Source organism: Python bivittatus, unplaced genomic scaffold, assembly GCF_059951505.1.
Source record: "Python bivittatus isolate LINGU-HERP-01145 unplaced genomic scaffold, Pbiv_v1 ctg000010_np1212, whole genome shotgun sequence".
NCBI classification, from domain to species: domain Eukaryota; kingdom Metazoa; phylum Chordata; class Lepidosauria; order Squamata; family Pythonidae; genus Python; species Python bivittatus.
The window spans coordinates 5002603-5018419 of record NW_028277029.1 but is presented as its reverse complement, the minus strand read 5'-3'; the positions used below and the strand labels follow the sequence as shown (position 1 = coordinate 5018419).

Genomic DNA, 15817 nt, shown 5'->3' with positions numbered 1-15817 from the left:
TCAACGTGAAGGAGAAGAAACAAATATCTGAATTTAACTATCCCCAAAGAAGCTTCATATCCAGACAGGTATTGCATTTCTATATACCTGAGCCTGTATTTCAACAACATCCTTAAAGCGTCGTAAAGTCGAAACCAAGAGTGATGCCAGGACATGGACAGTTGCAATACACAACTTCTTTCTTGATATCGAGGATCCCAGAAGATTTAAACCTAAGCATTGTATTTCTAGAAAGAAAAAAATGGTCAGGAATGTTACAGTAGAAATATTTTTCAAGGACAAAATATTTGCTGTTTCTTCTTAACTCCACATCTGTGCCAACTATTATCTGTATGTTCATGTGTATGTTTTGTTAATACAAAGCATTATTCAAGCAAAGTATATTTCCTGTATTATATATACAAAAAGAAACATAAGACAATATTCTAAGTTTTTCCACTTATAGCTTAATTTCTGGAGGAAGAAGTCAACATGCCAATATGCTGAAGCTGAATTTATGATTTTTCTTCAGGAAAAAAAATGATCAGGAAAATTATATTTAATCCAAAGTTCTGGGTTTGATAATATATAGTGCTCAGTTGTGTATGTATAGAGTCTCCTAGTTTAGAAGCAATCCAATCAAAATTCTTGAGAATCTTACTCTGAGTTCCTTATTCAACTACCAATGTCATAACAGGACTAGAATTAGGCCGCAGTTCCCTTGTGGCCCAATTAAGATTTGTCATCTTAGATTCTGGCTGAAGCAAGTCTACTGGGGAACTTCTTTAGTTCATCTCACCTTGCTGGATAGGTTCTCTTCCAACCTAAGAAGATAAATTAATGACAATTTGGCATACTGTGATCTTATCTTGTCAGTACTACCTGCTTTGTGATTTGATAAAACCCTGGCTGAACAAAAGCAGAGGATTTGGGTTCAAAATGACAGAGCTAAAGTCTCCCATCCCTTTTACAGCACAATCGCTCCTCCTCCCTGGTCTGTCCCTAGAAATATCTGTAACATCTTACGTGCTGCACATAGTTGACTATTTACTTTGGACCAAATTTGGGTGCTACCTATTAGGGTAACAATTGGTAGATATATAAGCCTCTCATATGATAGCTGAACTTGTTTCTGTTCAGACTCAGAGGCAGAATCTGTTTCACACGTGCTATTAAAATGTCCACTGTACACCCAGTGGCGATCAAGTTTAATACTTCCAACTGTTAATAACTCTAATTGCCACTGTGACCAGGAGGCTACCACCATTCTCCTGGGTGACCACTCTTCAGAAACCTCTAAGAAGGCTGCAAAATTCTCATCTATGGCTATAGCTGTTAGAAACCACCTGGTTCCTCCTTCATGCTATTAATTGTTAGCTGCTAATTGCTTTAGGATCTTCTTGCAATTTTAAACTGTCTTTTTATAATTATTGTATTGTATGCTGGTGTTTTATTGTGTTTGGTCTTGGACTGTAAATAAATTTTGATTGATTATATTTAATATCATTTTCACAAACATTTCTATTTTCACAGATAACCCTAAACCATAGGTTAGCATTACATGTACTGAGTTAGAGAGAGCCAGAAAAAAGACTTCTGCCTGCACATATTCCCCTTCCTCTCCTTTGCCAGCACTGGAGTCATCTTCAAAGAATCTTGGTTTGTCATGTTGTCAGGACCAACTCTGATCTGTTTTTAAACATCAAAATAATGTTCCAAAGTTAGCTCACTTAATGAACCAGAATTTGTTTTAAACCTTGACAGCTTTTGGTACAGCAGCAAAAAATAGGATTTACTTGAATTAAACGCTACCAAAATTCTTTTCTCAGATGTGTGGAAGAATGAGAAATGTGAGGAACTCAGTTTTTGCTGAAAATAACCAACAACAGGTCATACACGTAAATCTAAAATATGGCTAAGCATTGCACGCAAACATTCTAGATCAGCCTTCTGGAATATGGATATCCATCATATGCGTCATGGCAATTACAGAAAATTCTGGGAGTTGGCTCACACGTCTGCAGATTGTCCAGGTTGACAAAAGGTTTGTTTGATGACAGGACATTTTCAGATTCAAAATAAATGACTTTCTGCTTACCTTGATCATCAGGATACATCTGTAGTGTATGGAGCACAGTATCTGTCATCCCTTGTTGTGATAACATTTCTAATGCACCAGAACATTCCATTACAGAGGAAAGTATTTGAAATCCACATCTCTGAATGCTAGGATTTCCAATAAACTAGAAGCAAAGAAAACAAATGGTTATATAGCAAATCCTCAATTTACTGAACCTTGATGCAATGGAGTTTTCATGGAACAGACAAGTTTTATGCACCAATTAACAGCATGTATATCATTATGCAAATCACAAGTATTCCCCGTGTTTGTTAATAACAAATATTCCTCCTTCTCCCAATTACTTCATTAAAATGAGGTTTCACTATACTGTATATACTGAATAGTAGAAACAAGAAAGCGATTTTATATTTATTTTTACAGATGTGAGTAAGAACAGAATGCAATGGAGAACACTGACTAAAAAAAAAAAAGGAAAGGGTCTATTCTTCAAGATGAATTCTTCAACAATTGGGTTGCAATTTATAATTCTGCCTTGCTCCTCAGCATCACTGCAGACAGTTAACTACTGGCAAAATCAAGGCATACAGTGCTTTAAAATTAAAAGAGCCTTGCACACAGGCCAAGTCTTTTAACTTCCTTCAGAACTGGAGTTCTAGTTGCACTGGTGTGAAAAGTGCACAGAAGCCATTTGAAGCAAAGCCGAGAATTCCAACTAACAGATTACAGTGGTACCTCGGGTTACGAACGCCTCTGTTAACGAACTTTTCGGGTTACGACCAGCTCTGGCCGCAAAAATTTACCTCGGGTTGTGACCAATTCGGGTTGCAACCAGAGTCACGGAATGGATTAAGTTCGTAACCCGAGGTACCACTGTACTCTATCTATCTATCTATCTATCTATCTATCTATCTATCTATCTATCTATCTATCTATCTATCTATCAAATTGATATGGCCACCCATCTCACAAGAAGAGATTCTGGGCGACGTACAGCAAAAAAGTACAAAAACAATAAATTGTCAAACACAGTCGTATTAAAAAAGTAAAACAAAAAACAAAATACCACACAAGAGATTCGATCAGCAATGGAGCCACCTCAAGATCTCATCGGTCCCCTGAAGCCCTCAGGCCTGATGACAAAGCCAGGTCTTGAGGGACTTCCAGAAAGTAAGGAGGGACTGGAGCTGACCTCACTTTGGTGGAGAGAATGTTCCATAAGGTGGGCACCATGGCAGAGAAGGCCCACCTTCTTGGGCCCGCCAAGTGTAGTTTGTTTGTTTGTTTGCTTGTTTGTTTAATTTGTATGCTGCCCATCTCCCCCCGTGGGTAACTCTGGGCGGCTCACGATGAAAGTAAAACCCACAAACGGTTAAAAAATAAATACCCCATTAATTAATTAATTAAAAAGTCAAACTACAAAAACAAGCCCTATACATAGTTCCTTGAGTGACGGGACCCACAGCATGCCTCTCTTGCCAGATCTGATGGACGAGCAGATGTAATTGGGGAAAAGCAGTCCCTCAAATAACCCAGTCCCATATCATGAAGGGTTTTAAAGGTCAAAACCAGCACCTTGAATTGGATCCAAAAGCAGACTAGCAACCAGTGCAGCTCACGGAGCAGAGGCGTAACATGTGCTGTTCTAGAAGCACACATAACTGCCCGTGTCGCTGCATTTTGCACTAGCTGAAACTTCCAGATACTCTTCAAGGGCAGTCCCATGTAGACTGCATTACAGTAATCCAATCGGGAGGTGACTAGGGCATGAGTAACTATGAGCAGAGCCCCCCGATCCAGGAATGGGCATAACTGGAGCATGACACGAAGCTGTGCAAAGGCTCTCCTAGCTACAACTGCCACCTGCTCTTCGAGGAGGAATCGTGAATCCCGGAGGACCCCCAGACTGCGCACTGGGTCTGCTGGGGACACACAACCCCACCCAGCACCAAAGATGGCATAGTCCTAGAACTGGCAGGCCCCAAACCCCAAAGCTGCTCAGTCTTGCCAGGGTTCAGCTGAAGCCTGTTGTTCCCCATCCAGACCCTCACAGCCTCCAGACACCAGGATAAGACGTCCACAGCATCATCATCATCATCATCATCATCAACTCCCAATAGCAAGTGACTTCTCTAAACAAGAATATGATTAAATGAGACGTTGCATATAGTTTAATAAGTCCCGTATCAATGCACAAGGTGACATGAGATCTTAAAACATGGACCAAATATTCCAATTTGAGCAAAATGAAGAGAAAATTAGGATTAGGCATTTCATTCATTTAAGACTGACTATTTCAGGGAGGAATATGGAACTCAGTCCTTATTTAGCTCTTATCACCAGCTTGTAGTATTTAAACAGTTACCTTATAATGCATGTTGCGTAGGATAAAACAGACATAAAAGAAATTAGCCCTACCATGTTGAGAGCATCAAGGACAAGTGAATGAGTCCCTTCCAGCAAACATTGATTTTTAATAACTTTTAACTTTAATGCCAGGTCAGCGTCTCCCGAACAAACATGTTGCTGATTTTTTAGTATTCCTGCAACATACAGAAACACTTAATTTGTAAAAGCAATTATTATAATTAAAAGATGTCAAAGGTGTGTGCATGTACGTGTATGGTGTATACGCACACACACACACACAGAGTTTCAGTTTCATAGTTCTAAATCTTATGAAATATTAATATAAAGGAGCTCTCTGTAATGAATTCTTAATTATTTAGTACTATTAAACATATTTCTAACTTTGTGGTGGTAGGCTATCTCAAAGAAGGTTGCTGGGCAACCATTTGGTGTTTATGAATGGATTTATGAAATAAGTACTGTACAGGAAAAAAGCAAACTGCACCACCAGCTATAACAAACCAAAAATACATGGTACATTTCTATCCTATAGTTTTAAAAAAGTATCCTGTGATTCAGTAATGAGAAGAGTCATGGTAAGTACTCACTAAAATAGAAAGGAGAAATAGATAAATTTATTAAACTGCTACCATGCTAAAAATGCAGGGTAGATAGAAACTGTTATTACAAATAAATTACTACCAGTGATTTCTGTTTAAGTTGTTCCATGCTGGGCAAACTGCATATTTGTATAACAGTTGATGGCAAACTATGTTTTGGTGATAAAACAGATGAGAAGTTTGATCTTCACCACGCTTAATTATAAATGTCCCACTGTGTTCAACAGAATATGCATTCAAATGAGTGTTCCTATGGCTTCTGTTCTATAAACACTATTCCAAGTCATTCCAAATAAACAGTGGGTCTTATTTTCAGCAAATCAACACAGGAACAGGTTTCATGTTGTGGTTGAAACAGATTTTCAACCTGATTTTTTTATATACATGTGCACATACATACATACATACTTATTTATTTATTTAATTTATTAAATTTATATGCCACCCATCTCCCCCACATACAGCTGAGAGAAAGTTGAAGCAAGCTGCACATCACCCACTTCCCTTGACAAATACACAAATATACACAAAGGGTTACAAACAGAAAACACATTGGTTACATATATACTCATATAGACTTGAAAACTGCACATATTCACGCCCTTCCCAGAGTCAGTCAGCAGAATCCAAAACATATGTCAACCTGACCATCGCTGCACCCACTCACAGAGTCAGCCAGCAAAAATTCAAACTCACCCAAAGAGTTTTCTTTACACCCGCACCCACCCTGGGCTTGCATCTGCAGAATCTCTCATGGTGCTTTCAACTGGAACCCGCACCTCGCAGGATGCCTCCCATACAAACCATTTCCTGACTAAATTAGAATTCCCCCAGGTGTCTCTTCAAATGGGTTCAGGAATGGAAAGGAAAAGGGAAGCAGCAGAAGCCATAAGCCTGCAAAGTGGCAGGAGTGCACTAGAACTGATTGACCGCCTCCCTGCTCCTCCTCCTGATCCAAGTCACGGCACCAAACTGTTGTGGCCAAAACCGGGCTCACTAAAGCAACCAAACCGCTTTGAAGATACAACATAATTTGTTAGGCATGCAAGCAACAAAACAGTGTACACCAGACTCCCAGTAAAGCATTGGCGGGTTGCCAGGCAGACGTTAGGAAAAGCAGAACCACAGCTTTACCTTTGGCCCACCACATTGCAAGACAAAGAAAAAGGCAGACACGGTGTAAATTACAGCATGATGCTGCGATGTTTTTGATAAACCCATCTGGGTGATCTTATTATTCATCCCTTCCTACTAGGCCAGAATTTCAGCTATAAGATCTTTGAGTGAATATAAACAATTTGGTTTACTGGGCCAATGGTCCCTGTCTGATTTTTCCACATCTCCACTCAGGATCAATTCAGCCTGCTATGTTTTCTTACAAGGGCACTTTAAGCAAGTCACATGTACTCATAGATTTGGTAGTAAAGGCAGCTCACAAGTGTATGGAGGGATACCTTTTACTATCACATTGTCATGAAATGGTTACGTGGTTGTTCATGCCTATCTCCTAGATAGACAATTGTATGACGTGAAATAGGATAAGTGTCAGCCCTTCAAGGTAGTCCAGACAGGAGACCAAAACCACGAGTACTAGCCCTACCTTTATTTTAAGGTTACAGTAACAGAATCTTGCAGGTCTGAAAGAACTTCCCCCCTCCGCTGCCTTTACATTCCACAAAACTAAGGAGGGTCCCTTCTGAGACGGTTTCTCCGCCCCATCCCTCCTTTGGACTCAGATTTCTCTTATCAGACTATTGTCTAGGCTGTGGCTCTTCCTCCTCCAAGATTATTCTCACAGTCCATTATAATAATGAAAATGTGACCTTCCAATTCTCATTAGCCTCAGCAGCCTGATCAAGCTTCAAGGATGATGAAAATATCAGTTTAGCACTGGAAGGTGACAAATTCCCCACTGTTGCTGTAGAAGGAACTGTTTAATTTACTATTATATTATACTGTATGACATTATATGATATTATATTATATAGCATGTTAATTTGTATTTGTAAATAATTCTGGTCTGCTTTTCTTGATTGGATTCACTGATAGCTATGTAATTAACAGATCTAATCAGTCCAAATTCAATGACCTATTAAGTACTGTTAATTTCAGTAGAAGAGTTAGACATCTAAACTTTTCCCAATGGCAAGGGTGCCCTTACACCAACTTTCAGTCAATGGAATGGTGAAGAATATGAATTTTTGCCATTATCTAACAAAACAGAAATGTCCAAAAGACAGTTTTTCTTATCACTAAATAAAAACAACTTCTCTTTTCACTTTTCATGCTATTCCATTTCCCTCTTCAATGATTGGGGCCTCTGTTGAAGCACAGAACTTTTTGTCACTGAATGGTTGCAATCCAATGGGACTTTATGTATACCCCCAAAGAGCGTTTTCCCCAAATTAATTAACTTATCCTCCATTAGTAGAGGATAATTAATTTTTAATTTCCTTCACTTTAATTAGTGGAAAGCCATACAGTGACTGGACTTGGTTTCAATCTCATTAACTAGCGATCCTTCCTTTTTAATGTTGTTATTGGAAATTTCAAAAAGAAAAAAAATTATTCATTTTAACAATCAAGACTGAAGTGATATACCAACAGTAAAATATCTTATACAGATTTTCTTTTGAGTGCAAAACTAGAGGTAAATATGATATTTTTCCACTGAAATCCCATTGTTGCATTTCAATGACTATATTCATATTCTGCATCCGTTTAGTCATACAGTCTTTCACTTGTTCAGATTCTAAGTCACACTTCACTAGTAATTTATAAATCATACTTAACAAATGATCAATATGTTATAAGATTTTCAGATTCAGTCAAGCTTCTCAATATTCTCCCTTGTTTCCATAATTTTTTTTATCGATGCACAGCTTTCCCGAAGATACTGAAACCAATTAAATGGAGAGTGGCGCTGTATGGCAAGATACAAAGATTTTATCTTTGTCCTATTGTCAATAAAATCTTGTAATCTAAACAAATTATCTTTCTACTGAACAAATTTCTAAGTGCCTTCATCTATGTAAAAACAGACATTTAACAATGAAGCAAGATGGGAAAAATCTTGACTTATTCATTTCCTGTGTTATCCCAAATATTTAATAGCTTACTTAGCACTGCATGAACTCTTATTGGTTATTTATTTTTATGTGTTAGCCTAGATGTATCTGTGCAATCCCTCTGGAAGGCCTGCACCTTCCAGGGAAGTAATAGAACCATAGGAAAATATAAACATTCTACAATCCATGTTAAATAGCTATCATGACAATACAGCTTGAATTCAAAGCTGCCAGACTACCTAGTTCTCTTGAATTGTGCAAATACTTTAATTTAATCCTTGGCCTTTTATTGGGTTGTATATAACACACTGAAAGCCAGTTTGGTGTAGTGGCTAAGGCATCGGGCTAGAAACAGGGAGACTGTGAATTCTAGTCCTGCCTTAGGCACGAACCCAGCTGGGTGACCTTGGGCCAGTCTCTCTCTCTCAGCCCTTGGAAGCAGGCAATGGCAAACCAGTTCTGAAAATCTCGCCAAGAAAACTACAGGGATGTGTTCAGGGAGTCGCCAGGAGTCAAAAATTTACTTGAAGGCACAAAAAATAAATAAATATAATATTACTTTTATTTTCAATATGTACTGCAATCATTTGAAAAAAATGTTTAATCTGGATTGGATATTCATTTTAACAGCTGCATTTTTTTTCCTGAAAAACGTTGGAAATGTAATGAACAGGTTGGATCATTCATTTATACGTGGTGGCAATGCTGTAAATATTGTTCTCCAACAATATTGGAAAATGATTTACTATAGAGCAGAACAAATTTTTAAAGTTGCAATCCCGTTGCAACCTCAGATATTTTTAGTGAATTTTACTAAAGCATATACCCCTACAAAATACCCTGAACTAGCATTGTATATGTTACCAGCTGCAAGAATTTTATATGCTTACTGGAAATACCTTTATTCCCTCTTCAGAAGAATGGCTAACTAAATTGTTCGAGTATGGCCTGATGTCTAGAATAACTTAAATTTACTTAAAAAGTAAATCTGATCTCAAGTTGAATGTTAACTGGAAACCATTCTTGGACTATAATCTTACATATGGAATCATGCTACATCCAAAATATTGGTTTTAGAGTTCACATTTTAACTTGATGTATAATTCATAGTACAGGTAGTCCTCGTTTAGTGACCACAAATGGGACTGGCAACTCAGTTGTTAAGTGAAGTGGTCACTAAGTAAAATCACGACTGTGCTTATGTTCTTACATCAGTTTTCCTTTGCTTTACACACCTGTGAAGGTTGTAAATGTGAGGATTGGTTGTAAAGTTACTTTTTCATCATGTCGTAACTGTGAATGGTCACTAAATGAGGCAGCTACTAAACAAGAACTACCTACACTGTTGTAATGTATTATTTACTACCTATAGTTTAATGAATTGAATAGTGTTAACCAAGCATTTTTAGCTTAAACAGGAATTTATGGATTTTGATTAGAAAATGCATATAAAACATCTTATAACACTATAAGCTTCTAATGATGCATTAGTATAGTATATTAGTTTCATGATATTTAGATTTGTTGCTTATCCGCCTGTATTTCTTTGCCTGGACCTGATTTTCCTATCTTACTGCTAATTTCTTATATTCTTTCAAAATATATAATTAGAAAAAAATAAAAAAGAAGGACATAGGCAAGATTCTTCATTCATAGTACCTAATTTGGATTAGTGTATGCTGCTATCTTCTGTGAGTTTTCTTACCTGGAGCTGTAAAACGTAGAATCACTCTAAATGCTTCTAACTGCACCGATGGCAAGGTTTTATGTTTCCTCATAGCTTTTACAACTCCAGATGCAGCAACAGTCATGATATCCAGAGGGAGGAAACTAGAAAATAAATCATGGAAATACTCAAAGCCCAAATACTTGGTTACCTATTTGTTAATAATGCCTTTGCATTATTCTTGCTTTTTGAAAGTACTGCAGATATCAGCAATTTATTTCCCCCACTTGCACATACCTGTCCATTAGTCCCCTTGTACTCAATCCCACTGCATTTGCCAGGTTGTGTTCCCCCCTGCCCCCAGCTTAATTGTCCTTTAAACTCAAACAGCTCATTGATCAGCTGATCATCAGGACCAATTTGGCTACATTGGCTACCTAAAGGTCAAGCTTCCCTCAAGTTGAGACTGACTCTTGGTGACTTCATGGGCACACACATGCAGTTCTTCTTGGCAACAGTACAAAAGCGATTTCCCATTGCTTCTTTTTGGCATGTCTTTTCAACTTTCCGGTGCCTAAGCCACAGCCCTGGTGTTCCCTGGAGGTACCCCAACTGAGTATTTAGCCAGTGAGGACCTAATTTTAGGAAAGTGGGAATGATCTCTGAAAAACATGAAGGTAGGTAACAACCAACACAGAGGACTGTTGATTTGGGATCTAGTTGCTCATAGTCCAAGTTTAGTTACCTTCCTTCAAAAGCACAGTTCAGCAATCTGCAAGCACTTTCTGCAACTTCAGGAGAATTCGAATGTTTCCGCATTATCTCCAGCACATTCATGTGCATACCTTTGGCCAAGAGAATTTCTCTAGCACTTGCTATAGTAAGAAAAAAAAAATAAAGAAATTACATACCCTAAATGCAGGCACCTAACCTTTAATGTGCTTTTCTTACAATCAAGTATTGCTGTATGTCAAATCAGACACTTTGAGGGTAGATCCAGAGTAATTCTGCTGTGGTACCCCATTGTGGAATCTTATTCCCCCAGAGTAGAGGTCAGCTACATCACTTCTGAACTTTTGAAGGTCCCTCAAGACTTGGCTAGGCCAGCTGGCCTGGGGACCCCAGGGGACGGGTGAATTAGTGAGGTGGCTCTGGTATTATTAACATCCCTCCATCTATTTTCTTTTTCTATTCTAGTTCTGCTTTTATAGCTTTTAATGGTTTTTAATAATTATTATATAATGTTTTTAGGCAATGTTTGCTTTATATATTTATTGTTTTACAGGCTTGTTGTACGCCGCCCAGAGTCACTTTTTGTGAGATGGGCAGCCATTTACATTTGATTAATAAATAAAATAAATTGGGCAACCCTATAAATGCCCCACATAGAGCTATGAATGACTACCAGCTGCAGGGCTAGGCGATCAGTGGCTTCCAGATGCTGATCTACAGTTCCTAGTCCACGATAGTCCATGGTATAGGATGCTGGGAACTGCACTTCAGAAAATCTGGAAATCTGAGGTTCGCATTCCTGATATATTACTAACAGAATTGGAGTTGGTATGCCAGTTGCTAGAAGCAACAGGAGACAAAGAACATTGATGCCTTACCTACATGTCTTGTTTATGAGTTTCCCAGGTTCCTAAAGTCAGCCACAAAATGCTGGGTTCTGACCTGATTTCTGTACGCTCTTCTTATGTATGCATAGAGATTGCATTCTAAATTAATTGCACCTAGTTTCTACTGAAATTAATATGACTTACTAAAAATAATGTCTTAGTTTCAATGGCACCTCGAAAATGCTATTTGCAATTATTGGGCTTATGGGCTGCCTAATTAAGAGCTGCAACTTATATAAGTCGAGAAAACAATTAGCTATAATACAATTTAATTGAGCCTAGTCTCATTCATAAAGGGCATTCACTCATTCTCCAATTGATGTATTGATAAGCCTCATTTGGGTCTAGAACAAACTCAAGTATCAAGATTTTGGAATCCCATCCTTCCTCACTTAGGCATTATTCAGTTTCTTTACCATTTTGCTCCACTAGAGTAGATAAGGCATTTGCAGCAGCCTGAAATATTTCTTTGGAAGAAGAATACATTAACATGGCTAGCATCATTTCTCTGTGTGCTGGATACCTAACACAAAGAGAAAAATAGAGTTACAAGCTGTAACTTCAATGGAAACTTCATATCAACATGTTTTATTATTAAGTTATTTGATTAGGAATTAAAGGTAATATAAAAGTAATTTATGGGCTAGGTTTTATTTCAACATACGTACAGCCTTACCAGCTGCTTCTCTCTTTTATATTTGATAATGAAAATGCACTGTGTTTAAAAAAAAACAATTTGCTAAAACCGCATAATCTAGAATGTTGAAGAGCTGCCTTTCAATGTTACCATTTCTGGTATGGTAATTAAAATTGATAGTGGAGAAAGCAAATAAAACATAATAGGTCTGATCCTAACCAAGCTAATTTAAGGAAGTTCTTGGAAGTACTGTTTCCTCTCTTACATCCTGCAACCATTTGGGCCTCCTACAATACCTCTCTAAATAGTCAGGACGACTCCTCCACATTGTGTGATTGGGCACAGAGTGGCAAAGGCAGGGCAGAATCACTCAAAATTGGGTATATCTTCACTAACATGTGAGCAAATAGTGCCCATCCCAAATTGTTCAAGAGATACAGACAGTCCCCTACTTCTGAACAGGTTACATTCCAAGAGGCTGTTTGTAAGTCCGTTTTGTTCATAAGTCCAATCAAGTAAAAAATAAAAAGTAAAAAAAAGAGGAGGAGGCAGGGCAGTGGTGTGGGCAGAGGAGCCCTGCCTTCTGCTGCCAGTGTGAGGAGCGATAGCCTGCAGACTGTGGAGAGCGCAGTGGGAGGAGCTGGTGGGGCATGGTGTGCTTCATTACTGGGTGAAGCGGGAGAGGTGGCAGTGGCTCCCTGGGCAAAGGGACGAGCAACAGAGCGCACCGTGGCTCATCCCTTCGCCCAGGGAGCCACCACCGCCTCTCCTGCCTCACCCGGCAGCAGAACGCACTGCGCAAGCTAACCCCTTCCAGGAACTCCAACTCCAACTCCAACTTCCAACCTCCTGGAAGATGCGAGAAGGTGGGTAAGGACTAGTTTGCGGCATGCCAGAAACTAACCCTTTCCCGCCTTCTCCCAACTTCAAAAGTTTGCAATTTGAACGTTTGTAAGTAGGGGACTGTTTGTACCTTCAAAGAGAGTTGTGGCAGGCAGGTGCAAATGGCCACAGAAGAGGAGGAGGAACACACTCAGGCCTCTTCTAACATTGTAGCATGAAAACAGACACTTGGTAGTTCATTTCTGTGATATTCTCTACCACTCTATGCTCCAAAATTGTATGTCATGCCACACCACCTTCCCATGGCAATCCCACTGATCTTCTATTCAGGTTCACCGCTGGATCAGAACTGAACACCACTGAGCTAGAGCACCTTTGCCATCTTAAGAACAAGCACCAGAGAACCCATATTGCTAAAGATAACAGCAGAAAGAGCCACCTATATCATTACAGGTAGTCCTCGTTTAGCAACTGCCTCATTTAGTGACCATTAGCAGTTACGATGGTGATGAAAAAGTAACTTTACAACCAATCCTTGCATTTACGACTTTTGCAGGTCTGTAAAGCAAAGGAAAGCTGAAGTAAGATCATAAGCACAGTTGTGGTTTTTCACTTAGCAACTGCTCTGCTTAACAACCGAGTTGTCAGTCCCAACTGTGGTTGCTTAGTGAGAACTACCTGTTTTGTTCCAAGGATCCACTGAACAAGCCACCTAATGGATTAAAAATTTTCTCTGCTTTTCCCAATATGAGTATTAAAGATTCCACCACAAAAATACAATCCATGAAGTGACAGTGAGTACACAATTTATTCTCTCTCCTAGCAAATCTGATCATCTTAATTAAGTGAAACATGTGAAAAAGAAATTTCAACAAAAACAAAAAAATGTACAGTTGACAAAGACATCGCAAAAAATTGCATTCAAAATACTAACCTTCCTTCTTCATCACCAATCTTCTCATTAAGAGTAGGCTGATACATAAGCAGATTATTCAAAGCCCAGCAAGCAGCCTCCTAAATGAAAACAGAAAAAGAAATTATCTGGCCAGCACATCTAATTTCAAAGCATACTAACAACAAGCACTAGTATGACTGATGCTAAGTAGGAAAGCTTCAAGATCTATACAAAGTTTTTTCTAAGGTTTTTAAGGTTAATTACGTATATGTAGAGATGCAAACATGCTGGACTCTCAGAAACACGGAATTAATATAATCTTTTGGCTTTAAAAGTTGCAGCAAACAAAATTCTTTGCTGCAGCGAGAATCCAGATTGCTTCTGCACAGAAATCAACTAATATCTATTTCCAGTTAAAGTGGATATATTCAGTGAAGTCTGTATTTAAGAATGACATAAAATAAAATAAACGTTGACAGCTTTTTCCTCTAAATAAAATTTAAGTAATATTTAATGCCCTGGTTCCATGCTTTCAATTTCGTACCTGTACATCTCTATTTTTTCTGTGGTATTTTAATGCTTTGTAACAGGCCTCTAGCCAACATAATTTGTCTTCTTCCTCTTCTTCCTTTTTTTCTTCCAAATCTCTATTTAAAAAGATTGTTTCCGCTTTGGAGAAAAGTTATCATTTATTGAACTTTGAAAACATAATGATCCATTTATTTTCACAGTACAGATGAACAAACGCGACAAAACGCATTAAACTTCACACACAAATGATTCAATTTGTTTTCTCAGCAGTTACTTGTCATCAGCAAAAGAAAAGACCAACAAGCATTTTAACTTGTTATTTTTAAAATTCTAAATTAATTTTCTTAAAGTGAAATTCCCTCACAGGTAACAGAACATTGCATAATTAAACTACAGTACCTAAGTTACATTTGGTATCTTGGTTACAATGCTATTAATTTAAGCTCTTGCATTCCCACAGTCAACCTTTTGTTTTACTTTCAATCAGAATGAAAAACAAACTCAGAAACCATCCAGGCTATATACTAGGAGAGTTTCCAGCTCAGATACTTTTTTGCTGCTCAATTATTGTGATCTTAAACAAGTTACATCATGATGGTCTTTCAGTCAAGGATATTACTAGTGTTCAATCTGTCTAGATAGAAATATGTTTTATAAACTTATGGACACGCTTGTATACCACATAATCTGGATCCTCAGCACAGCGCTCAGGAGCACCAATATGCTTGGTGATACTTTTCTGACACCTGCCAAAATACATGCCTCACTGGAGTTTTTGAAAAGGGTTCCGTTAATTTAAAAAAGCAAAGGAAGATACTGAAAGCAAAGCACCGGACTCAAGCATCACTTTCATTTCCGAGAATGCCTGAGCGCAGTGCTCTGGTAACATGCCCATCTATCCAGGGGGAAAAAAGAAGAAAATGTAAGATGAAATATCAGGAAGCAACTTGGAAGGCTAGAACAGATAATTTGCTTTCTGATGGGCAGCCATGTTGTGAGCAGACCTATAATGTGTTCTCAAAATTTCAAATCTGCCCACTGGCCCCAAAGAAGGGGGAATCGTTGCCACGGCAGAAGAGAATTTGGGATTTGGTATCATCAGTGGCTGTGGGTGTCTGAATCAGATCTGGGGGATATTCCATCTTTCACCTTGGATGCAGTAGCAATTCTCCCTTCAAGGTTGGTATGCAATCTCGGGATCTTCCTGGACTTGCAGCTCCTGTTTGAAGAGCAGGTGCCAGCTGTGGCTAGGAAGACCTTTGCACAACTCCATCTGGTGCACCAGTTGTGCCCTTTCCTAGATCAAGGGGCCCTTCAGACAGTCACTCGTGCCCTGTTGTGGCTTATCTAATGCAATGCTCTTTACATGGGGCTGCCTTTGAAGACAACCCAGAAGATTCAACTGGTCCATAATGTGGTGGTGCGAGCCTCGGTAACACCTTTGGTTTGCAAGCTGTACTGATTGCCACTTTGCTTCCAGGTGTGATTCAAGGTGCTGGTTGTTATCTATATAGATCGTCCTTGTTTAGC

The 15817-nt window shown here is 38.6% G+C and overlaps 1 protein-coding gene across 1 annotated transcript in view; it reads right to left on the bottom strand.

Annotated features, from left to right (window-relative positions):
* LRRK2 (leucine rich repeat kinase 2) overlaps positions 1–15817 on the bottom strand; it is an 82600-nt gene that overhangs the window by 47967 nt on the left and 18816 nt on the right. Inside the window, exons 9-16 of the mRNA XM_088152554.1 lie at positions 14301–14425; positions 13796–13875; positions 11798–11904; positions 10508–10637; positions 9802–9926; positions 4478–4602; positions 2078–2222; positions 88–227 (exon numbers count right to left, since the gene is read on the bottom strand). Coding sequence (XP_088008680.1) covers positions 88–227; positions 2078–2222; positions 4478–4602; positions 9802–9926; positions 10508–10637; positions 11798–11904; positions 13796–13875; positions 14301–14425 — 977 coding nt within the window. The remainder of the gene's footprint in view (positions 1–87; positions 228–2077; positions 2223–4477; positions 4603–9801; positions 9927–10507; positions 10638–11797; positions 11905–13795; positions 13876–14300; positions 14426–15817) is intronic.